The following is a 25,825-nucleotide window of genomic DNA, read 5'->3' on the forward strand; positions in this document are numbered from 1 at the left end:
CAGCCACCACGAGAGAGAAGGAACAGCGCTTGCGCATTAGCCCAGGGGTGTGCCTCCAGGGGCCGCATAGAAGAGGGTGGGAAGTTGGCAAAGGAGCTAGTTAGCGCCTGCGTAGTAATATGTTCAGGGCAGTGTATGAGTCCAAGGGACTGGCGCGTCTAGAAGGCGCCTGCGTCTTTTTTCCGTCGGGAGTGGTATCTGATCAGGGAAGTGGGCGTGGTTTTCAGGGACGCCTGCGCAGTGCTCCTTCAACTAGGTGTGGGGCGAGCCCAGAGAGGGAGAATTGGGAGGCGTGGTCTCAGAGGCGCCTGCGCGGAGGCAGTTGGAGGGAGGCCCGATTCCCCTTTGTTCGGGTTCGCCATTTTGCGAGGCAGCGGCAGTGGCGGCGGCAGCGGCGGCTGGAGCCTCTGATTGGGTTTCGGAGTCCGGTAGTGGAGCCAATCAGCGCGGGCAGCGAACCGGGGGAGCGAGGCACGGTGAGTGTGAGGAGCCAATATCCAGCGGCCCAGAGCCGGCCCCAGCGCCCCGATTGGCGGGTCTCGCTGACCACTCAGGAGAGGCCCAGGCTCCCGTCGAGCCCGGGGAGTCGAGCTGAGCTTAGCCGAGCGGGGCGGTTGGCGGCCCCGGTCTAGAGACTGCGAGCGCCGCGGGGCACTGCCGGCCGAGGCCTGCAGGGGGCTGACCCGCGCGGGGATGGCGCCCCCTGGGGCAGGCGTCTCGGGGTCCCGACCCTTGCAGGGTGCCGGTGCCAGTTGGGGATGCCTCCTGGTTCCCCCGACCCTTAGCCCAGGGTTCTCAGGCTCCGGGCTGGGGAGTGGCGGGCTTGCCTGCCACGAACGTCCCTACGCTCAGGTACACACATGCGCCCGCCTCGGTGGTTTCCTTCTGGTCGTCCCGGCCTCACACCTCAGCCTGCACTCTCCACGCTCGGGCCCGGGGCAGGAAATCTGCCCCTGCGGGGCCTGCGTCCCCCAGGCCTCCGTGCGCCGGCAGGAGGCTTGAGGAGGACGCGCGCCGGGGCCCCGAGAGCGGCGGGGAGAGGGGCCCGCCAGTCCCCGCCTCGGCGCTCCGCGGGGCCGCCCCCGCCGTCTCCCTGGTCGGGGGCGGGGGAGCCAGTGCGCCCACTCCCCCTGCTCCGCCGGGCCCCTCCTTCCTTCGCGCTCAGCCCGGGGACCGGGCGGGCGGGCGCCGTTACCACCCCCTTTTGGCTCGTCATTTCCTCTCTTCCCCGCCCCGCTCGCCGGGGCAGAACCGCACACCTCAGTCTCGGAGCCCAACCAAGCGGTCTCCCCTTCCCGCCCGGCGCTAAGGCCAGTCCACTCTTCGAAGATTGCCAGCCCTTCGCATTCCCTTTCCCCGAGGCTGCGCACCGTGCCTTTCATACTTTCTAGCCATTGCTCATCTCGTGAACTGCCTCCCTTGACGATACAGGTCGTTCTCACCTTTCTGTGTCACTCTGAACAGGTCAGACTTGACTTAGCTCAGTCCATAGCTAGCTCTTAGTTTATTTTTTTCTGATACACTTTCCAATTCCGTATTAACGTTTTGGCAGCAGATATTTTGGGTTTGTGGACAAAAAGGGGCCACATGCTAACCCGACAGGCTCATGGAAGGGCCTGCCTGGCGCCCTTTCAAACTCAGAGACTGAAAATAACCACAAAGGATGGTCTGAAATTAAAACTTTAACTAAAAGTTTATGGCAGGTAGTCCTGTCCTAGTCTAGAATCCTCTCTGACAAACGTCAATCTTTTCCTTAACTAACCTCATCTGCTGTCTTCTGCATTTACAATAACATTCCTTTGGAATGTCAGGGTAACTCCCCTTTTTCCAGACCCCCTCAGGGCACAACCTGTGCACCTGGGTGAAGACCATAAATCCTCTCATTGTATTGTTACCATGTTAATTGTTGACTGTTAACCTGCCTGTACCTCCTAGGTAGAAAGATGTGTGTCTATCTTTTTACTTTTCATCCAGTTCCAGAGGTTTCCCCACTTTGCTTTCTCCCACCTCCCTAATCTATCACCAGTGGATTTCATGTAGCCCATTCTCATCTTCTCTAAGTGCAAAACTTCCATTCTCTGGAGCATTATCTCAATTCGTTGAGGTTTCGCTTCCTGGCAATTGTCAACATTTTGGCTCAAATAAACTCACAAAAATTCTCAATAAGGTTTGAATGTTTCTTAGGTTGACCAGGTTTTAGTTAGGGTGAGAAGAAGTCTCCATTGACAACCAAGTATGGAGCAGGTACCAGGCATCCATCTATTTGATGGGGGAAGGGTGGGTACGTGTAAATGAGAATCTTCCCTGCCTGGTGGAGATGGACAGGTGAATGACTAATGCATACCTAACAGGGTGATGAAGGAGCCAAGTTCACTTTTGTGAAGTACAGTACTGACGTGTGAGCTTACCAACAGCCTCATGGAAGGCTTGACATAGCCACACTTTTGCTTGGCCTCATCGATGGTAGGATTTTTCTGACAGGAGAGAAGAGTATTGCTCGCAGAAAGAAGGGTATGGGCAGAGGCCCCAGTGGTGCTGTGTGAAAGAGGGAAGGTAGGATAGGGCAGTGGGCAGGAGTGGTGAGAGTTGAGGCTGGACAGCCCAGTTGATAAAAGCACTTGTACATCTTGACAAATAATATTTTCTAAGACTGGAGAAACAGATTTCTACTTGTGGGGTTCTGACCCATAACAGTGGTTTCTTTTGGGGAAGAAAGGGAGATTTCCCTAGGACTTGAAAAGTTTTTACTTATGTGAGGCACCTAGTGCAATCCCTAGCACACAGAGTAGGTCTTCAGTATATTGTGCCTGTTTTTCCTAATCACACTAAGGTCATACAACTGGTAGGTTTCAGAGAACTCCTAATTCAGTCAGTGCTCTTTAGTTCTTATTATCCACACTGATAGGTGAGGTAGTGTGTCTTAGATGTTTTTTAAAACATATAATCTGGTCACTAAAACCACCAAATACTTGTTAGACTTTCTAAAAGACAGTTATAGTCTGGTTACTTTTTTTTTTTTTTCTGCTCAACACCTGCAGCTTCCGCCTGTCTGTAGAAGAACTTCTCTGCTTGGAATTTTGAAAGACTGTAGTCTGTCCCCTATCTTTCACTTGACATATGGGGCCTTTTAGTCCGCTGTTCATATGCTGAAATTTTTTGCCCTTGTTACTGTGCTGGCTCTTCGTTTCCAGTACTCCACCAACTCCCACATCATCACATAAATCTTTCTTGCCAGGTCAGGTGTCACGTTTTCCTAGTCTTCCTTGATTTATCTATCCTCACTGGAAGATATCTCTGTTCTCCAGATTCCCTTATTACTTTGTTTCTCTTAGGTTCCAGTACATATTTTTACTCCTTTACTAAACGTAAAGACTCTTTGAAGTTAGGATCTTTGTCAGAGTTTTCTTTTTATGAAACCTTTAGGACAGTGAGACATGGTACATCATTAGTGGAGAAAAGGAGCAAATTAGGAACTCTAATCCAGAAACCTCTTGGACAATGAGAAAGCTGGACAGCTCTTAGTTTTAGTCTTTTTTTCAAAAATCAGGACCCATTTGTTGAGTTGTAAAATCAATTTAGTGGGCTAATGCTGGTGATTTCTTATGATAAAATAGATTAAGTGGATACCTTATGTTATAAAAAATAAATATTCATGAAACTTTCATTTCAGTTACTTTTTTAATGTTATGCGTGTAGTGATTTGGGATATGAAGTGTATTTCTTACTGTGAATTGTGGTCATAGAAGTTTGAAAACTACTATTCTAGACTTACCTGGAAGTGATTGTCAAATATGGTAATTGTGAGAGCTTTACTGTGCTCGTAATTGACTTTCTGGAAGTTTAAGCTTTCAAATGTGTATGGGTCCACACAGAATAGACTCCTAGTAATTAGCTCCGTTTCTGGTCCTGTGCCTTGAAGTGGGAAGAAGAGAATTTTCATGCTAGCCAAAATAAACACTCTCTTTGAGGAAAAACATTCAAAACCTTGGGTTTAGAAACAAGAGCTAGACAGACTAAATAAGGCTGGCTTAATTTTGTCAGAATCTCGGTCAGAGGGAAGACAATGTCAAGTGTTATTGCAGTTTTGCTAACTGAAGCTCCCAGTAGTAGGGACATAGGGCTTCACTGAAGCCAGTTTGTTTCAGCGTTCACCATTAGCAATCTCAACATCATGCTCCAGACTGAATCACCTTCACGTTAAGGTGAGAGGGAATTGCTATTAGATTAGAAGCTTTCTCTTTAACCCTTCAAAGTATAGTGGATTTAAATGTTTTTAATTTGGAGCAGTTCTGTTATGGGATAAATTAGTTAAGAAAATCTGCATGATCTATTTATTAGTAATTCATATGTTATTTGAGTAAATTTCTGAAAATTAGTGGTCAAGAAAAGAATCTCATATAGTAAGGGGATTTGGGGTGGGGGAGGTATTGAAATGTAGAGGACATTCCTTCATGATACTTATTTTTTAAATCATCTTTATTAACTTCATTGAAATATAGTTTAGATACAAAGGGTCATTATTTTAAAGTTTACGTTTTGATGAATTTTGGCAAATATACACCTGTGGAACTGTCGCCACAATGAAGATATAAAACATTTTCATCCAGAAAGGTCCAGGTGCTCTATCCCAATCAATCTCCTCCTTTCCCCCGCTGCCCCTTCTTCTCCAGTCCCAGAGAACCACTGGTCTGCTTTCTGTCTCTAGATTGCTGTTGTCCTTCCAGGATTTTATATAAATGAAATCACATATACTCTTGTGTCATGACCCTTAATTATTTAGTCGTATATATGTATTATGAGTCCTGCAGTAATTGGTAAGATAGAGTTTAGAGAAGATTGTTTACTGGCAGAGTCACTTGGTCTGGTTGAAAACCTGATTTTCTCTACTGTTCCCAGTGTCTACTTGGAGCTGACTCAGTCACCCAATTCAGAAGAGACTGATGTAAAGATCAGAGAGCCATTTTGTCAGTGCGTACTGAGAAAATAGCTATCCAATTTACATGTGTTGCTGATCGTATATGCTCCTTATAGGCTAATGTATATGTAAATCTAATTAAAACTAGATATTTAGTGAATGTTTCATTAGAGCAAGGGCAGTGAGTTGGAAAACTGTGTGACCAGATGCATGGTGCTGTGGTGATAGTCATCCTGTCACTATTTATGACTCTTACATACTATATACCGTTTTGCTTATGAATGATAAGCTTCGTTAATTTTTAGACTTTTAAAAAATTTTCAACATCAATACACTTCCTCCTAAATACTTGGGCAAGCACTTGAATATATTTTGATTTCTTTCACATAATGTTGAGACACCTTACAAGTGATTAATCTCATCCACTACATGTAGATTTATGGAGAGTGGTCCCTTGCTTTGTTGCGATGATGTGCAGCTTAGTTAGCTCACATAATGTTGTCATTCAAATTTTAGGGTTTATGAAGGCCTCGAAAAAAATTGAGGGAAAAAATTTATCTGCGTTTTGTTTATATACCTGTGCCTCCCCAATATTTACAAGGAAAATTACCCTTCAGTATTTGAATCAAGTCTTTATTTGAGGGTCTCAAATATCACTTCAGTTTACCAAATTGTGTCTTTATTTCAAAAAGGAGTCTTCAACTGTTAAAGTGTGTGAGAATGGTAAATTTGAACATTGACTAGCTATTTGATAATATTAAGGACTTACTTCATTGTGATAAAATAATAAAGACAAAAGAGTCTTTCTCTTTAGAGATAGATGCTTAAGTATTTGTGAATTTGGGGGATAACATGCTGTCAGGGATTTGCTTAAAAATAACCCAGGGGTGGGTAGAAAGTGCTTGATATATATGTGAACAAGATTGACCGTGGGTTGAGAATTGTTGAAGTTGGATATAAGAATTCAAGAAACTGTTTATTCTCTAAAATACATGTGCAGATTTAAAAACCAGTGTTCAATAAGCCTGTAACAAAGGGATATTTTAACTCAATGAATGTTTCTGAGGTGGAAGTATTGTTCTTTTAGTATTGAAAGGTAAGATTGCCAATGAAATGAGTAAAAAACATTTTAAATTATGTGAAATTATTATATTGTTGACATGGTTGTGCCATGTAATCCTAGTTAAAAATGATAATATATATAAACATTTTTCTATTTTCTCATGCTGATTTCTTACAAATAAAGCACAATGATAAATTTTAAGGTTAATCATTTGGCAAAGCCTTATTGACAATCCATACTCTTGGTTTTTTCCCAACATTTCTAATAGGAGTGCATCTCGCAGTCTTCTAGTGAAACTCACTGTGTGCAGGATTCTAACTTGGAGGGACCATGGAGCAGTATACAGCAAACAGCAATAGTTCGACAGAGCAGATTGTTGTACAGGCTGGACAGATTCAGCAGCAGGTATGGAAGTAAAACTGCTTTAAACATCACAGCACTGGAGCTGATAACAGCATTACTCAATTAGGGAATTATTTGAGAGGTACCAGATCTTATAAATAACGGGTATGATGACTTTATGGGTCTGAAGTGCTTTTTGAAGATTGAATTTGTTATGATTTCTCTCTTGTTTTCTGTGTTCAGAACTCTATGTTCAGTCCATAACCACTGAGAATTTGCTCTTAGTGGGAGCCTGGTTTAATACGGAATTGCCCCTTTTATCTTATTAAAAGTCAAAACACCTAGTCTGTTTTCAGATGAGAATTTAGAGTTTTGGGTTTTTTTCTGGGTTCATTTTGGTTATTTCTCTTCTTGACTAAGGTAGTGCATGTTCTAATAAGATTCTGGCCAAAATGCACAAACCAAGATAGTCATTGTCCAAGAAATCCACTGTCTTTGATTGGATCCTCCACAGTGCTTATTCTGAAAAGTTCTAGTTTACCATGAGGATAATATTTAGACTGTCATTCTTCTGGATAAACACATATTGGAAAGGAATTCCCTGCTACTGGTTTATTTCTTATTAAATGGATTGCTTTCTTGAATTTATACACAGCTTATATTTTCTGATTCTTTATCCCTGGTTATATTTTAGTGAAACTTCACTTGTTTTTCTCCCTAGAGAAAATAAATTATATGTATCAATCTAACCTTAGGCCAGGATTGGCAATATTTTGTTTCCAAAATGGAACTTAGATAATACAGAAAAGTAGCTAGTAGGGAAGGCAGAGGAAATTTTGATGGTGAGTTCTCCTATCTAATGAGCAAGGGAGGGAGCTGGAGTAATTATTTAAACCCCTTACTCATCTTTCCTTCCATGCAGCTGCTGTGGCTCTGGCAGCTTCTTTCAGCTGCCTTCTTTGTAACGGGGATTCCACAAAGGGCCCTCCATTCACACCAAGGCCCTGGTGGGTGAATTTTTGTTCTGTCCGAACTTACCATTACAGAACATAAAAATTAGGTTGAAACTGCTTCTAAGGTAGTCCAGTTGAGTAGAAGTAATCCTAGTTTGGGGACCTGGGAGCAGTGACCTCATGAAAATGATTTTGGTTCACAGTGATTGCTTTGTTCTTCCTTCCTGGTGATTGCATTTAAGCCCCAGAAATTCTTCGTTGTAGCTTCAATGCTATTAAAACCTTTGTTCTTGTGAACTCATTGAGGAAATAAAAAGAGCATTAAAATAACTTTGTAGGTAAAAGGACCAGATGCCTATCTTTGGAGGGAAGGACTGCGTTAAAATATTTGTGTTAAAGATGACAACTATTGACATTTTTGAGTTGTGGAAGTGTGTTTTGAGTTCCACTCTGGGGAAAATGGGCTAATATCTTCAGTTGGACTACCTTCAACCAAATAGCTACAGGATAGGGATTCTGTAGAGTTTGAAAGTCCTGTGTAGGGTAGGGTTGTTGAAAGACAACTCCCTCCCTGTCCTTTAAGAGGTAAGGTGATCTCATGTCTTGAACCATACATTTCCTTCCTGACACATTTCAAGCTCTTCCTGTTCCTGTTCTCAGCAGCAGGGTGGTGTCACTGCTGTCCAGTTGCAGACTGAGGCCCAGGTGGCATCCGCCTCAGGCCAGCAAGTCCAGACCCTCCAGGTAGTGGTGCCCTCTCTGATTCTCTGTAAGCACTGCATGAACTTCTCCTTTCCTCATGTCTGGTGCTGTTTGTGGTAGGATCGCAAGGAGGAATGGCAAAGTCAGTTGCATGTCTTTGATGCTAACTTGTCTTTGAGGCTTATACCATGCTGATTTTCTAATGTCTCACACGAAGTCATGTAGTGACTCCAGTGTGAATTTTCTGAAAACGGAATTTGGCTAGTGTGTTTCTTTAGGAATGCCTTGGAAAGAACTGTTGCAAGGGACAGGAGGAAATTCTTACAAGTGACATTAGACCCTCTTTAGAGCTCAGACTCTGTATCAGATTGCAGGGTAAAATTTTATTATAATAGTAGAGAAGGAAATATATGCACATTACCTAGTCTAAGGGCTATTTAGGTGCAAAATAATCATTGTACTTGGCAAGTTTTATCTAATCACTAAATCTCGTTAATCTCTTAACTTCTGTCTCTTTACTATTTCCTGGGGAAATAGTGACCTGTCTTTTTACTAGGTCTGCAAAGATTATCCCATACCTCTAGGTTGGACTTACGTGGGATATGCTTTCTATAGGTTTGAGAATTTTTACTTAACCGTTTCAGTTTGTTAACATTATGTTGGCCAAGTGAAATACCCTAAATTGGGGTGATATTTTGGCCAGCTCCTATATAAAATTAAGAGTAGGAGCATTAATCTATTTTCTGTCTATGTGTTACTTTGACTAAAATTACTGTATATTTGAGAAACTGGCAAGATTTTGGTGCCCTTTTTCCCTCCATTAAATGGAAATGGTTCAGAGAAGGACCTAGAATGTAGAATCGGCATCTCGCTTTATTACTGATGCTGCTAAACACCCTGCAGTTAACTACCCCTTATTGTAATCAAAGGTCCTACTGTGGCCCCACCACCACACCTGCCACCCATAGTGTTTGATGATGATATACAGCCAATTCTAACTATAAATTAGGCTGAAAGAACCTGAACTTGTAGGTTCTCCCAAACGGTAAATCTCAGAGTTCAACAGATTGTAATTCATGTTTTTCATGCTTGCTTCATCTTATTGATGTGTAAAATAATATTGTCATTAACCACTTGTGGAATGAGAATGTAACATGCTCTTAACTGTATGGCTTTTTGTCTGATGCATGTGTCCTTGTAATCATTCATATGTTGTAAATACAGTGGGCTCCTTGGAGTCTCAAACGATTTATTATGTACACTTACAGCATGTCAATGAGGGGAGAAGTTAAGATGATGGAAAGCCAGAAAATTATTAATAGTTATACCTTAAAACTTATATTCCCTACCTATGTATACTTTATTTTAAAAGAAATATACTTTATTGACATAATGGAATTTAAATAGTTATTTCTGTTATTTATGCAATAAATATTCTGGGGGAAAAAGGTATTTCCTGATAGAACATATGCAGACATTGATGTGACAAAGGGGATATGATTTGGGATGGGGAAATAAGAGAAGGAGAAAGTGTGAAAATCAGATTGCAAAGTTCTTAATATTAAAGTGGAATTTCTCGATGAATGGTTTAACAAAAGCTAGGATTTTAAATATTTCTAAAGATTCTAGTAGACTTGAGGAGGTGCTTAATATCTAATTTACTCCTCTAGGACTGATTGTTCTTTCCATTAATTTTATTTGAACATTTTTTCACTGGCAATAAGAATGAGTATTTTAGTCATGCAAATTTTCTTTTGTAATGTTACAAGCAATTCCTCAAAACAAAGATAGAGTCTGAAAATGAAAATATTTTACTTTAGTTATTCTGTTGAACATTCACTCCATTTCACTTTTCAAATAGCCTGTTTTTTGGCTTCTAGAAAGCATTCTTTTAGGCATTTTTATATAAGGACTCAAGATATTACATAGAGCATTTACCATGCTCTGGCTTCTAGAGTATTCTGTTTATTCATTGGAACTTCAAAGTTGTAACATTTTTTATATACTTTAGTACTCTGTGTAATATCCATATTTCTGTTAAAGTTAAAATAACTGTAGGTATTGCAGGGTTCGTTGTGAGGAATGCCACCACAGATACTGCAAACTGACCAGGAAATATTTCTAGGCAGTTTTTACTAGTGGGCTCTTTAAACAACCATCAGACTAGAATTCCCGGAGTATAAGGTAAAAGATGGAGGCCAAAGATGTACATTTAATTTATGCTAGAGAAACTGGGGGGAGGAAGGGCCTTCTACATAAGATTTCAGAGCAGCTTGCTACCCAGCCTCCTGGAGTCATTCCTGGGTACAGTTTGATTTACTTCTTCCAGGTTATTTAGAATTTCTACTTAACCATCACCACAACCATCAACTATCCCTCTCATTGCCTCCTCTTCAGCCCTTACTAGAGATCATTCCTGGATATTAGTCTAAAAAGCAAATAGTCTTGACATTTTGCTTAAATGCTTCTCATGAATTTGGCCCGTGTTTAGTAATAAACGCCTTATACCTACTGAGACTTCCCAAAGACTGGATATACTCCAATATCTGACTTTAAAGTATTCAACTTGGCCTTTAGTCAGAGATACCATAGAACTTGAGATGAGGACTTGAGACTTACTGTCTTAGGGTTTCTCCTGCCTTTTTCCCCTCTAGCAAGGCAGCAAAATAGTTCCAGTGATTTTCTTTCAGTAAAAACCATTTTGTGTCTTACGTTATTTCATTGTGCTTATTTTATTTCATTCTAGGTCCAGGGGCAGCCATTAATGGTGCAGGTCAGTGGAGGCCAGTTAATTACATCAACTGGCCAACCCATCATGGTCCAGGCTGTCCCTGGTGGACAAGGTCAAACCATCATGCAAGTACCTGTATCTGGGACACAGGGTTTGCAGCAGGTGAGTGGTATGAAAAAAATGTTTAGAATATCAGAATAGAAGTTTTTAAAGAATAATTTATTACAAATTATTTGACTGTTGATATTGTTGCTTCCTAATCCTCTATTTGCATTTAGTCAATAGTCTACCTTTGTAGTACCAGTGATAAAGCAGAACTCTGGTAAGGACTAATTAGGCATGATTTTTTAATCAGTGTAAAGACTATGAAGAAGCGGGAATCTAATAAAAGCAGTTTATGTCGTGACGTTTGTGACCATATCTAGTCAGTGAAAAGGGGAGGAAATTTATAATCTGCTTTGGTGATTTTGTTTTTGCTCAGAAGTGTTATCCTTTTCATTTCTTTTCATGTAATTAATAATTTTAGTTCCCTAGCAAGTGATGAAAAAGAAAATATTTCGGTTCACACCCATCACACACACCTAATGCCCTACTTGTAGCAAAATTTATAACCTTATATATTTTTATTTTTAATTGAAAATAAATGAATGGTATTTCTTGTTAGGAAAAGAAAATGAGCAAAAAGTAGGTTAAAATTACTGAAGTAGGAAACTAACAAAAATGTAGAAAGGGTAAATAAAAGCTGAATCTTTAAACAGATCAATAAATTCACTCAAAAGACTGATTCCACACCAGAAAATAAAGGTAAAAAAAAAAGACAAAAATGTAGAAGAGATTAAAGAAATAAGTAGGAATGTTACATGTTTAAAGTAGAGAGATTTTTTATCAATTTGGCAAAAATTAAAACAATAATTATATCCAGTTTTACAATGGGTGTGGAAAAAAAGAAATACTCGTTATTTTAGGTGATTTCAAATTCTCAAGTAATTTTGGAAAGGCATCTCAGGCTTAAATACGTAAACCTATTTCACTTCTGAGAATCCCATAGGAAGAAAAGCGTCAGTATGTAGGGAGAAATGTACAGAGACATTTATTGCAGCATTGTACTACCATAGAAACTTTTGGTAACCTGAATGTCTATTAGTAAGGAAGTGGTTGAATAAGTCATACTATATTCATATGTGAAATAGTATGGTGGTGAAAAGGATGAACTCTTGATTTGGGGTGGTGGTTAAATTGAAGTACTTTTAGTGGAAAAATAATTTGCAGAGAAACATATGTTGTGTGATACCATCTTTGTAATAAATAGCCAAATCCCTATGTGTATATGTGTTATAAGTTGAAAAAAGTCAACTGTGATCACACTGCTTGATAAATCAGACTCTTAATTTTTCCACATTCTTTTATAGTTTTTATTCATACTTTTTTTTTTCCAAACTTTTTTCTCTATGAAAAACTTCAGACAGATATGCAAGTAGACAAATAATACAATCAACTTGCATACATCCATCATCCACCTTTAACAATTACAAAGTATGTATAGGCAAGGCTTTAATAATGCTCACATGTGGAAACTGAATATGTCCCTTGAATATTTTTAATTTAAATTTCTGCTCCAATCTTTCTTTTTCCTTGCAGTGTGTTTATGCATACAATTTGAGCACAGTTATACCATGCATGTAGTTGTGGGTTTGATTTTTCTTTTTAAAAATTTAAATGTATTTCTACTTGATTTGTTTTAAAAATTTTTAATTCCTTCATAATAATGGTCAATCAATTTGAAGAATCAGAATTTACAAAGTGTTTTTAGGTGTTTTCTTTTTGCTTTTATAGGTAAGGTTATTGTAAATTTATTTGAGCATGATAGTTTTATTTCACTTGAATTAATTCTTAGGGTAGTTTCTTCGGCGTGGTAGGGATTGCTTGGTAAGGAGGAGGAGGAGCATTTTTTAGACTGTTGGCGTATTTTTGCCACAGTAGAGTTATAGTTAGGGTTAAAAATAGTTTCCACATTTCTCCATGAATAAATGCATGAGGCTTTAAATGTATTTTCAGAGTGTACTTTACTGTATTTCACACTGCCGTTCCATTTCTGTCCTCCTTGCCACCTCTTCGTCATTCCTTGTCACACTAGCCTTTCTCCTTTTGAATAGAGTCGGTGTGATCCAGTGCTAGGAACAGTGTGTTGGGGGTGCAGTGACCTGACTTTTCATTCCCAGGTCTGCCATCAAACAGCTTTCAGGTCTTGGCCAAGTCATCTGATTGTCAGGTTTCTCATCTGAAAAATGAAGTTTATATCAGGTGATTTCTAGGGTTCATTCCAGCTCTAAATTCTATTTACTTATTTACCTTTAAGAGTCTTTGACAGGGTTATTTATTTTATTCTCCTCCCTTCAAGCAGGAATGTATGTAACTAATCAAACCATCCTAGAAAAATTATTTCCTGTTAACATGTTAAGGCTCTAGATAAGATTCCATAGCCTTTCTTAGAATGCTTAAGATTTTAATTATTTTTATAAGAATTGTTTTGTTTTTTGTTATTTTAAACTTTATTTTATTTATTTTTTTGTACGTGCCCCTAGCGGGAACAGAACCCAAGACTCTCTGGTCCGCGGGCTAACGCTCTAACCACTGAGCCAAACCAGCCAGGGCAAGAATTATTTTTTAATAACCATTTATTTTAGAAGAGTACTTCTTAATCTTTATTATAATGCATCCTCTAATTTAAAATTCCAGTGAGATATCCTGTGTCGTCCTCTTAGAAAAAGTGCAGATGTCCAGATGCATGGCATACAATTTTATGTTAGACCCCTTGCTTGAGCCCTGGCCGGTTTGGCTCAGCAGTTAGAGCGTCAGCCCTTGGACCAAAGAGTTGTGGGTTCATTTGCACTCAAGGACATACATGTACCTCTGTTTCGGTTTGGTCCCCAGCCCTGGTCAGGGTCATGTGGGAGGCAAGCAGTCAATGTGTCTCTCTCACGTTGATGTTTCTCTTTCTCTCTCACCCCCTCTCCCTCTCTTCCTCCTTCCCACTCTATCTGAAGATAAATACAAAAATATTCTCAGGTGAGGATTTAAGGAAAAAAAGATTCCTGGCCTGATATAGACAATGGAACTGGCCTGGGAAGCCAATAAATGTATTCAAGAATATTGAAAGTTGGTATATAGCAAAAATAGGATAGAATATCAGTGAAAAAATGGTTTAAGAATTATATGGATGTACAACACAAAGGACCTAGAGGGTGTTATGCTAAGTGAAGTAAGTCAGATATAAGGACAAATATATAATTTCACTTATATGTAGAATCTAAAAAACAAACACTCATAGATACAGAGAATAATTGATGGTTGTTAGAAGAGTGCAGCAGAGAGAAGGATGAAAAGGTGAAGGGGATTGAGAGGTATAAACTTCTAGTTATAAAATAAGTCATGGGGATATAATGTATGGCATAGGAAATACAGTCAATAATATCGTGATAACTTAATAGTGACATATGGTTACTAGACTGACTTACGACAATACTTGTTAGAGTAAAGATCTAAATGTAAGAAAGCATACTGGGAAACTAGATTCTCTTTACAGGAAGATTTTCTTTATGCAACAGGGTAGAGAAGGATTTCTTAAAGACTTTAACTTTTTTTTAGAGAGAGAGAGAGATAGAAACCAGTGCGAGAGGGAACATCGATTGGCTGCCTCCTGCACACCCCCTTCTGGGGACTGAGCCCGCATCCCAGGCATGTGCCCTAACCAGAAATCGAGCCCAGACCTCTCAGTCCACAGGATGACGCTCAGTCCACTGAGCCACACCAGCAGGGCTTAAAGACACTTTTAAAAATTCAATTTGACTACAGTAGTCCCCCACCTTGTCCATGAGGGATATGTTCCAAGACCCCTGATGGATGTCATAATTTGTGCATAGTACAAAACCCAAGTGTTAACAGTAATGGATGAATAAATTAATATAATTATCTAGTGTGATACTTTACACCAAATAAAACAAATGAACTAGTTCTATTTCAACTGGCTATATCTTGAAAACAGTGTTGACTGAAAAAAGCAAATTGTAAAATTTGGTGCCATTTATATGAAATACATGAACTTAAAGGCCAGCACCGTATATTTTTATGGATATACATGTATAAAATAAGCTCTGTAAGGAGTGTTACCAGTTTTAGTATAGTGACTGTCTTTTAGTTGGGAAGTGAATGTTAAATGAGGCAAATATGGCAGAATATTAACCTGTTAAATCTGGTGACTGCAGGGGTGTCTGATATGCTAGTCTCAATTTTTCTGCATCTTTTAAGATTCTATAGATACATTTTTATATAATCTCAGCTCAGAGTTGGAAAAATTGGAAATAACTTATTTTTTCTACCATATTATAGAAAACTTTAAATACAGACAAAAAAGAGAGTGCTATGAGAAATCATCACACCCATCTTCAACAGTTATCAACAAAGAATCAATTTCTCTAGTTTCATCTGTATTTACCTATTCTCTCAAGTATTTTGACTATATAAATATTTCATCTGTAAAAATACTTGAGTATATATTTAAATAAGTGTGCTTTTTAAAAATGATGTGACAATGCCAGCACTATCATCCTCTAAAAACTAACGTTGATTATTTAATATCCAGTATCCAGACAGTAGTCAGAATTTTCTGTTTGTTTTATAAGTGGAAAACAACTTATCTCTTATAAATAATAGCAGAACAAGACTTCTGGTTTTTTTCCTCTTCACGGCATTTTCTGCTTTGTAGAGGAATTGGGGTCACTGATGTTCCAGGACAAAAGAGACCAGTGTCAGGTACTAACCTTTCTGTGTGTCTTCCACAGATACAGTTGGTCCCACCTGGGCAGATCCAGATCCAGGGTGGGCAGGCTGTGCAGGTGCAGGGCCAGCAGGGCCAAACCCAGCAGATCATCATCCAGCAGCCCCAGACAGCTGTCACCGCTGGCCAGACCCAGGTAATTCCACAGGAGCACAGGAGCATAGCTGTTTAGGAAGGGTCAGACAGCTGAGCCAAGAAGTTCACGTATGGTAGAAGTGGGGGAGAAAACCATCAAAAATACTTCTTAAGAAAAAGACTAGCCCTGGCTCAGTTGGTTGAGCATTGTCTCATACACCAATAGGTTGTGGGTTCGATTTTCCCATTTGGGTGTGGGTACGGGAGGCACCAGGATGTTTCTCTCATGTCAGTGTTTCTCCTCTCTCTCTCTCAAATCAATAAAGACATATCCCTGAGTGAGCATTTTTTAAAAAGTAAGGAAAAGACTACATGGTGCTTTCCTTTGTGATGTTTTAGATTCTGTTAAATTGTGTCGTGATTTATTTCCTTACAGACGCAGCAGCAGATTGCTGTCCAGGGGCAGCAAGTGGCACAGACTGCTGAAGGGCAGACCATCGTTTATCAGCCAGTTAATGCAGATGGCACCATTCTCCAGCAAGGTAAGTGTGTCCATTCATTTCTGTCTACTTTTGGGGGCTTTTTTTTTTTTTTTTTTTTAATTTTCACCAGAGGCTATTTTTTTAATTGATTTTTAGAGACAGTGGGAGGGAGGGAGGGAATGACACACACACCAATTGGTTGGCTTCCGCACTTGTCATAACTGGGGCCGGAGATCGAACCTGCAACCCAGGTTTGTACCCTTGATTGGGAATCAGACTCACAATCCTTTGGTTCAAGGGACAACAGTCTAACCACTGAACCATACCAGTCAGGCTACATGACATCTTCTTGAACAAAAATTAGATTTTCTCTAAGTTTCCATTGATTATGTTTCCTTGTCACCAATACATGGCTAGCATTGATTCGATTTACAGTGGTTGTTAAAAGACTAGGCCTAATGAGGATGTAAAGTACAGCATAGGGAATATATATTCAGTAATATTCTAATAACTATGTGTGGTGTCAGATGGGTGCAAGATTCATCGGGATGATCACTTAGAAAGTTAGGTAAAGTCTAATCATATGAGTATACACCTGAAACTAATATAACAATCTATGTCAACTGTAATTGAAAAATAAAAATAGTATGTGTTTTTTTAAAGGCTGTTCCTGGGGATTATATAAACTCTAATAAATCTTCAGTACTTTCTAAATAGATGATTGGAACTAGAAGTTTCTTTGTTGGTAGAGGAAGAACTGGATCAGAGTCAAGTTGGTATTTTGAGTATTGTTGGTGCTTAGGTATATTTTTTCAGGGCCACTTCATTCTTAATTTATTCCAAAAAGACTATATGCCTATTATGTATGTAGAACATTGCTAGAAAAGAAGAGCTTTTTTCTCAAAAAGCCTCTATTCTTATAAGTGAGGCATACATATGAACAAATAACTATAGTGCAGAGCCCTTATACAGGTATGTTCTAGGAATAGATGATGCATAAAGAAAGGAGAGATGAAAAATGGCTTTAGAGGAAAATGTAATTCAGAGAGGAGGAGTTGGCTCAAACTGAACTTACGAGCCTTTGGAAGCATTTGTCAGATAGTTAAATCTAAAAAGGACATTTCCATTAAATTCCATGCCTAAAAGTTTCACTTGTGGTTAAAACATAGTAGTATGCAAGATCCAGTTAATGCGGTAAAGTGTGCTCTTCTATGACTCAGGAGAGGGCCTGAACTGTATTGAGCACTGGCAGGAGCTCAGCCAGGCAATGGTGAACACATCCTCTTCAGGTGCTCCTGTTGATAGTTTAGGGGCTTGGAATGCTTGATACAATTTTATTTTGTTTTATCCTCACCCAAGGATATTTTTCTATTTACCTTCAGGTAGAGAGAGAGAAACATCGATGTGAGAGGGACACATCGACTGGTTGCCTCCACACGGCCTCGGCCAGGGCTGGGGCTGAACCGCAACCTAGGTACGTGCCCTTGGCTGGAATTAAACCTGGGACTCATTGGTCCACAGGCTGGCGCTCTACCTCTGAACCAAACCAGCCAGGGCTGCTTGACATAATTTTTAAGTTTATAAAATCTCTATCCTGAAGCAGATTGTTCATATGTATGAAAACTGGGTATAGCTGTAGTAAGACTGATTCATAGAAGGGGAGGCCTCCAAACTATCTCACCACTCATTGAAAACTATTATTGTAATGCCCAGGAAAGTATCCATTTCAAGGATAGATTTATTCAGAGCTAGAACCCAGAAAGTTAATAGATTTTCAAAGATTATGGTTACATGGGTTTTATATAGTAAACCAGAGAGTGGGTGAGCACTTTTTTTTCCGCCTTGTGCTGTTTAGTATGTTTTTCCAGGGTGAGTGTGTGCCAGATAGAAGAGGAACTAACCGTGTTCCCTTCTTTCTGTGTACCTGTTTTTTGTTTTATGTTTTATTTTCTTAAAGTTACAGTCCCTGTTTCAGGCATGATCACCATCCCAGCAGCCAGTTTGGCAGGAGCACAGATTGTTCAGACAGGAGCCAACACCAATACAACCAGCAGTGGACAAGGGACTGTCACTGTGACACTACCAGTGGCAGGCAATGTGGTCAATTCAGGAGGAATGGTCATGGTAAGACTATTGATTCTTCAGCTTGCTGTTCTCATCTGTGATTTCTTTTTCTACTTATCTCTTTGTTTTTTAAATATTCTTAAACTTGCAATTTGATGTTTCTCATAAAGCTTTTTTTATAATACCTCTCAGAATTGAGATTGATCCTTAATAAACATTACATAATTCTGAGGACCTACTATGTGCTAGGCACTTTTCTCAGGGCTAGAGTTATAGTGGTGGTTAAATAGATATAAATGTCTGTTTTTATGTGATCTTACTCAAAATTCAAATAATGAAGGGAGAGTTAGACTTGATCTTTTCTAGTTGGAAAATACATTGACCCTAGTGGATGAAAAAAGAAATAATCTAAATATTAAAAAGATTGTAATCAGAAAAACCAAAAAAATGTGTGATATAAATACCTTGAGAAGATAGGGAAGGAGAGTTGGGTGGTATATGTGAAAGCTAAACCCTCATATGTCAAATAGTATGTCAGTACATAGTACCTAAAATGGATAAATTAAGAATGGAGTAGCAGGGATTAAGAAACTGTTTCCTATGTCCATGCTTCATATCACTATTTAATAAACTGGTTTTCTCTTCACATAGATGGTGCCTGGAGCTGGCTCTGTGCCCGCTATCCAAAGAATCCCTCTGCCTGGGGCAGAGATGCTCGAAGAAGAGCCTCTCTATGTGAACGCCAAACAGTACCACCGCATACTGAAGAGGAGGCAAGCCCGAGCCAAGCTAGAGGCAGAAGGGAAAATTCCAAAGGAAAGAAGAGTATGTATAACGTTGGGAAGGATGTGGGAAGAGAATGCCAGAGTTCTACTTTGGGAATTAATTACCTTTTATTTGGTTTGTTTCCTTGAATATCTTTTATTTATTTATTTATTTGCATTTATCTTCAGATAGAGCGGGGGCGGGGGGAGACAGAGAGAGAAACATCGATGTGAGAGAAACACATCGACTGGTCACCGCCCACACAACCCCATCTGGGGCTGGGGACCAATTGCAACCAAGGTACATACCCTTAGTGGGAGCCAAACCCGGATTCTCTGGTCCGCAGGCCGGCCGGCCGACCCTCTAACCGCTGAGCCAAACTGGCCAGGGTTCCTTGAATATCTTTTAAATAAAACTTTTTTTTTTATCTTTACCCAAGTATATTTTTTCATTTTATCTTAGATAGTGAGAAGGGGAGGGAGGGAAAGAGAAAGGTAAACATCATTGTGAGAGAGACACATCGACTGCTTGCCTCCCACACGACCCTCGCCAGGGACGAACCGCAACCGAGGTATGTACCCTTGACTGGAATCCGAACCCGTGACTCTTGGTCCGCGGGCCAACACTAACTGCTGAGCCAAACCAGCCAGGGCAAAAGTTTTTTTTTCTTTCATAAAAGAAGTCCAGATGCAAATTGTCTTGGGCTGGTAGCACATTTCACAGTCCTCAAGACCCATTCTCCTCCTGTCTCCTTCTAATGTCCTTAGTATGCTATTTGTAGCGCGGTGGCTGCTTGGGCTCTAGCCTAGGAGCAAGTGGAACAAAAAAGGCAACTCTCTTTCAAGGAAACTTTCTGTAAGTTTTTTATAGCTCATTAGCCAAAATATAATTACATGGCCACACTTACCTGCAGATAAGGCTAGGAAATGCAGTCTGTTTACCAAGCAAGCAGCCATTTGCCGAACTAAAATTTGGTCTGTTATTAAAGCAAAGGAGAGGATATCTATATTGGAAGATAGGTAGTCATCTGCAGGTTACCTTTGGAGAGTCTTTTTCTTAATTATATTCATTTAGCGTTTGCATTCTTAGGATAGTTATATATGATTAGCTGCTATCTAGTGTTTTCTCCAAAATTCAGTCATAAGTGCCCGTGGTAGCTTTGATCACTGCTTATCTAAACTATTGCAGTTGGAATTTGTGCATTAGAAAAGTATGCTGGTTCTAGCTAGTAGATAAATGGTTTTATTTCTCTTGTTTTAGAAATATCTGCATGAATCTCGGCACCGTCACGCCATGGCACGGAAACGTGGTGAAGGTGGACGATTTTTCTCTCCAAAGGAGAAGGATAGCCCTCATATGCAGGTAAGAAGACTCTACTTTTTATTCTTCTTCTTACTTTGTATTTTCTTGGGTGGAAGGAAGCCTTTGTGTTGTCCTCTTGGTATTTTTACACTTGGGACTAACCACATTCTCCAAATTGGATGCAATATTATGTCACTTTTGCCTTAAAGTACTAGAGGTCTTTAACCCAGTGGCCTTTTTTCCCTTGATCTTTGCTAGTTATTAATATTAATTCTTGAAGTTTTCATTTTTCTTGATTTTCATAGAACAGTAGCAGCTAACACCTGACTATTATGTGCCCACCATTATGTTAGGTATTTTTATAAGCATTTTATTTTTCACTGAATCTTTACAGCAATCTAAAGCCCCATGAAGTAAGAATTACATTTCCATTTTACAGTGAATCAGAGGTTTAGACACATTAAATAGTTTGCCTAAGGTAAAATACTTATTAAATCCCACAACTGAAATTCAAACCCAGGCAGTATAATTCCAGAACTTACTCTGTAACTACTATATTTTACTGGTTCTTACATCTAATTTCACTGATATTGTATTGGCATTTCTGAGTCAATATATTTAAAATAGAATTCTTGATTTTTTTCTTTTTTTTTTAAATGCCTGAACTACTTATCTCAACAAGTGACCTGTCAATACATCCAGTTACTAGAATTGTCCAACTTTTGGTTTTACCTCTAAAATATAATCTGAATCAGTTTACTTTTTCCCCTCCCAGCTGCTGTCAGCCTAGTCTAATCCTTTCTCTTTTGGTTCAGTTAATGTAACAGCTGCCTACTGGTCCCCTTCTTCCATTCTGATCCATTATCCACATCTTAGTGTGATTTTATTTTTTTCCAGTGTATATCGTATTACATCAACATCTTGCTTGAACCCCTTTTACCCTCACCCTTTTCCATGTGCACTTAAGACTAAAATCTAAAGTGCTTATCTTGGCCAGCAAGGTCCTGTATGATCTAACTCCTGCCTGCCTCTGGCTTCATTTCCTCCCACTCCTTGGTCTTTAGGCTCTTGCTGCCCTCTTCATTGGTGACCTTTGTCTTAAAAATAATCTATCTGTAATGTTTTTCATTCCCTATCTTTTTTGCGTGGCTGTCTTCTTATCTGTTAGGTCTTGGTTTAAATCTGAGAGACTGTCCCTAGCCCACTCTATCCAGAGTAGGTCTCCTACCCCAATACTTCTCCAGATCTTTCTTTTCTTTAGAGTGTAATAATAATTGAATTTTTTATTTGTGCAATTGTGCAGTGGTTGTCTCCTTCACTAAACTATTAGGCTGTGTAAAGAGGAGAGGATTGTTTTGCTCTTAGCATAATGCCTCGTCCTAAACCAGCACTCAGTAAATGTTTTTGAATTAATGGATTCCTCCTGTTTACTGATACTTCATTCTGTATGACCGTCACATCCCACTTGTACTGTTGCCCAATCGGTCTTTGTAAGAGTGCTTTACAATCATGTCAGGCCCCTGCTCATGGATGCATGCTAGTTTCTCATTTTTACTACATCAGATCTCAAACTATTTCTATATGACATCTAAGCAACTTTTCCTCATCATGCCTCGCAACAGTCAGACTGGTATTCCTCAGTGTCCCCATACATGCTCACTAATTTCTTCTATGTTATTAATTCCTACCTGTAGTCTGAGAGCTGCTCCTTTGTCATTACTCTCTTATGCCTCTTGTAGATGTTGAGAAGCCAGCTATGGGCATTGTGCCAGGAACTCTCCTAATTCTGTGTCAATTTACTTAACTCTTTTAGCCTCAGTCTCTATACTTGTAAAGTTGAGGTGCTATTGATACTTCACAGGAATGTGTGGGAATTTAATGCAGTAAGTCACATTATTAGGCACCTATTTAGTATGGTGCATGGTGAGAGCTTCATAAATGCTGTTATTGTTCTCACTCATTGACCAAGACCAAGCTGCAGCCCTACCTACCACCTTCAGAAGTCTTTCAGCTTATCCTTGGATCATGCTGATTGACGCTTCAGAGCCTTGGTGTGGAAGAACTGAAGGCAGTTTTGTAGAGTATTGCAAAAAGCTTCCATAGATAAATCCTTGTCTTAACACTGCAGGTTGTAAGTGAAAGGCGCAGGCAGAGTTTAGTGGAAAGAAGATTAAATGGGTACCAAGAGATTTGGGAGTTGGTCCTTGCAGGTGTCCTGAGTTTTTTACTCTAGTCCAAGCAAATCAATTTACCCACCTGGGCATCAGGGTTATCTGTAACCTTTAGGTTACACTATAACCTTTTAATGAAGTGAGTTCATTAAAGTAAATAAATTTCAATGTCACTCAGCTCTGGAGTGTTCAGTAATGGAGTGCCAGGCCAGATCAGATTTGTTAATCCTTCTTAAAAGAGTGTTTCCTGTTTCCAGACAGAGCTACATTTTAACCCATGTCTGCAGACTTGCATCAGGCCTTTGGTTTACTTGGCAAAGTCGTGTCTATGCCCTTGGTGATAAAGTAGTGAGAGCCATAAGTTCCTGTTGCTTTTGCAAAGGACTTTAATCATTATTACACTTTCTTTGTCTCTAGGATCCAAACCAAGCAGATGAAGAAGCAATGACACAGATCATCCGCGTGTCCTAACCCCAGGCCATGTGATGGAGTTGATCGAGGTCATGTTCTTCGCCACTGTTCCAGGATATTGATCATTTCTTCCGATGGGACACTGATGATCAAATTCTGCCCTTTTCTACAGGACAGAAACCCACTTAGTTTTTAATAAGTGGCTCAGTATTATAATTGCAGCAGTGTCTGGCAAATTGAAGTTGCAAGGCTTTGTCTCAACTTTTGAGTCAGGACCTATTTTAGACTGTTGAAGACATTGACATTTCATGGATTAGGATGATGCAAGGGACTCCAGCCCAGCAGTACCCCACACAGCACTTAGATGTTGACTGGTGAAGCCAGCCAGCTGTCTCAGCGGGGAAGAACAACCTTCTCAAGCTAAACTGCAAGCAGGGAAGCTGCAGCCCACTCCTTCCCATGGAATCTAAACACCATCCATCCCTCTGACAAGGGATCTCAGACTAAGTGAATGGACACTTTGTATTCAGAGATGACTTCCAGGCATGGAAGTTCTGTCTCATAATATGGAATAATAAATTCTCTGAGATACATTCATCTAATCTGTGGTAATAAGAATTTCTGTCTGCCCAGATGATAGGTTGGTATTTTTGGACTCTGGCCAATAAAAAGCTATTTCTGGGGATAGAATAATAAAAGAATCAAGCACTAAAAACAGTAATTGCTGAATCATTTTTAGCCATGATCACTTGTGGTCTGCTTGTTCATCTTTTGACAGGTCAGCTGAACCATAGTTCTTACTATGGCTACTTTTAAGACAATTTAGAAGGTATTGGACCTTGAAACTTCCTTTCCTAAGTAGAGAACAAAACAATACAACAGCTGTGCTGGAGTGCTGAGGACATTTGTAGTAACTCCTAAACAGAGAGGCAAACTAGAGATTTTCAGTCATAGGCTTGATGACAGCATTTGGAAAATAGAAGGGTTTATAATGTGTTTCAGTCTAGAAGAAGAGAGAGAGTAGTATATATACCCATGTGTTGTCATATAGCATGATTCTTTTAGTGGATGGATGTCTGGGATGGATCATTAAGATGAAGAGAATCATTTACATTTACACTATAACCTTTTAACAATGGAAGGGAGAAGTCTGAGATTTGGTCCTGGACAGTTTCTGGAAAGCAGTGTTCAATAAAGCTGCCCTGGATTTTCTCCAGGTTACCTGCTAGAGCTTAAGGTAGATGTTGGCTTCACTCCTGCAGCTCTTTGTGCTGCCCCAGAAAATGTACATTGTCGTTCTACCTATGGCAGCTGACTTTTTGGTGCCAGTTTCTGTTTGCTTCCCCCCTTTCTGCATAAGTCTTGTGCAAGCAAGTTTTCATATTACATCCACATTCTGGGGACAAATTACAGATTGAAAGTAGAGATTCCTGCAGTGTAAGTTACTGGGCCACAGTTCCCAGAATGGACTGTGCCTCATTTCTTTTCTGGGTGTTGAACCCTGGTAGCAGTAAGATGATATTTCAGAAGAGTTTCTGCCACTCTGGAAACAAGGAAAGCTTAATTCTTTTGAGGAACATTTGGGTTTGACTTAGATACCAATAGTAAAGACTGACTTTTTTTTTTTTTTTTAATTTTACTCTAATTAAGAGGAAAAAAATTAACTCTAAAGAAAACATTACAAAGGGAAAGCATTGTAATAGTAGAAATAGCAACAGAACTATGCAAAGGAAGCAGGAAGTGAATTATTTTCCTAGTTCTGGAATCGAATCATCTGGCTTTTAAATGTGGGGGTGTTGATTCTTTGGTGAGCTCACTAGAAACTTCTTGCTCCTTACATGAATTTTAGATGTTAACTTTATCCAGTAATCCCCAAATTTTTCAGATGATACATTACTAAAACCAAATGAGGAATTTGTATCCCTTGGTTTGTTTAGGAATCTTTAATATGCAGAGTTCAGAAGGAGATTCCTCAGACCTAATTTCAAGTACTTATGCTGAAAGCAATTCTAAAATGCTATTTATTTGTGTCTGTAAGTTTGTACATAGTAATTCGAACCTCGTTATTTTTTTCATGCATTTGAGTTTTGTTTAAAATGAAATGCTTCAGTTGTCATTTTTGTCATTGCATTTCAGCTAACTCATAGCTCTTTTATTGTGATCATTTTAGCACACCATTTATAACCCACAAAGTCAGGGGGTTTAGGTTTGTGTTTTTATTTGTTGCTAGAAGTTCTTTTATTCATTTTTCCTTGTGACTGTAGTGATGACTTCTAGATGCAGAAAGAGTGAATGGATGAGTGAATAATTGGTTTAATGCAGCTATTTTCACTTGAGTGCTTTTTTTTTTTTCCTCTTTGCAGGATAATTGTAAATGTATGTTTTAATTGTACTGGTACATGGAACATGTCAGTGTCTATACCACTGGACCAACAACATTTTCTGGCTTTCAGTGCCTGATAATAATGTCTTGATTTTCCTTTGAGACTCATTTATATATATTTTCCCCTTAGCAGTAGGGGGATTACAGGTGATTTGATCATTGATGTCATTGCAATTGTTATTTTTTAAAATAAATCTATAAAAATACTAAGAAGTGATTTCAATTTTGAGAAGTCTACATCCCTTGGGTTTTAGATTGTTGATACTGTTGAAATTGTGATCTCTGTAAACAGATATGTGTAGTGTCCAGGCCTCTTAGCTGTCTCTCCTTTTAATCTCTTTTCATTCCATTTTGGCCCTGCCACCCTGCTGAGAAGATATTTTTCTGTCACATGCGGGCTGATCATATATTTAGTCTTACTATTGGAAGTGTTAAAATGCAAAGAAGTAATTCCTTGAGTAAAATTAGCCCACTAAAACAGCATTAATTTATTAGATATTCTAAAAGTATAGCGAAAATAAAATTTTAAGATTTTTTTTATTCCTTCAGAAAAGACAAAACTTTTGATTGTTAAATATACATAATGTGCTCATTCAGCACTGCTTTGCGAATCTGAGCAACAGACTGTCGTC

The 25,825-nt window shown here is 39.4% G+C and overlaps 1 protein-coding gene across 8 annotated transcripts; it reads left to right on the plus strand.

The window, feature by feature from the left end:
• Positions 1-371: 371 nt before the first annotated feature.
• Positions 372-25,142, plus strand: NFYA (nuclear transcription factor Y subunit alpha). Of its 8 annotated transcripts, none has more exons than XM_036248082.1 (10): positions 372-476; positions 6,247-6,383; positions 7,934-8,020; positions 10,722-10,868; positions 15,545-15,676; positions 16,052-16,157; positions 18,055-18,221; positions 18,813-18,986; positions 20,187-20,288; positions 22,817-25,142. In XM_036248082.1, the coding sequence occupies exons 2-10, from the start codon at positions 6,309-6,311 to the stop codon at positions 22,868-22,870; spliced, it is 1,044 nt and encodes a 347-aa protein (XP_036103975.1). In that variant the 5' UTR covers positions 372-476; positions 6,247-6,308; the 3' UTR covers positions 22,871-25,142. The 8 variants fall into 8 exon arrangements, with proteins under 8 accessions (XP_036103975.1, XP_036103978.1, XP_036103979.1 ...); XM_036248085.1 differs by having other exon boundaries at positions 7,937-8,020; XM_036248086.1 differs by having other exon boundaries at positions 18,073-18,221; positions 22,817-25,141.
• Positions 25,143-25,825: the final 683 nt, after the last annotated feature.

Source organism: Molossus molossus, unplaced genomic scaffold (genome assembly GCF_014108415.1).
Source record: "Molossus molossus isolate mMolMol1 unplaced genomic scaffold, mMolMol1.p scaffold_m16_p_8, whole genome shotgun sequence".
In the NCBI taxonomy this organism is placed as follows: domain Eukaryota; kingdom Metazoa; phylum Chordata; class Mammalia; order Chiroptera; family Molossidae; genus Molossus; species Molossus molossus.

Bases quoted from the DNA above. Each gene is read 5' to 3' on its own strand.
- NFYA (XM_036248082.1), top strand. From the start codon at position 6,309: ATGGAGCAGTATACAGCAAACAGCAATAGTTCGACAGAGCAGATTGTT. The intron at 6,384-7,933 runs GTATGGAAGTAA...TCCTGTTCTCAG, and splicing joins CTGGACAGATTCAGCAGCAG to CAGCAGGGTGGTGTCACTGC. The intron at 10,869-15,544 runs GTGAGTGGTATG...TGTCTTCCACAG, and splicing joins GGACACAGGGTTTGCAGCAG to ATACAGTTGGTCCCACCTGG.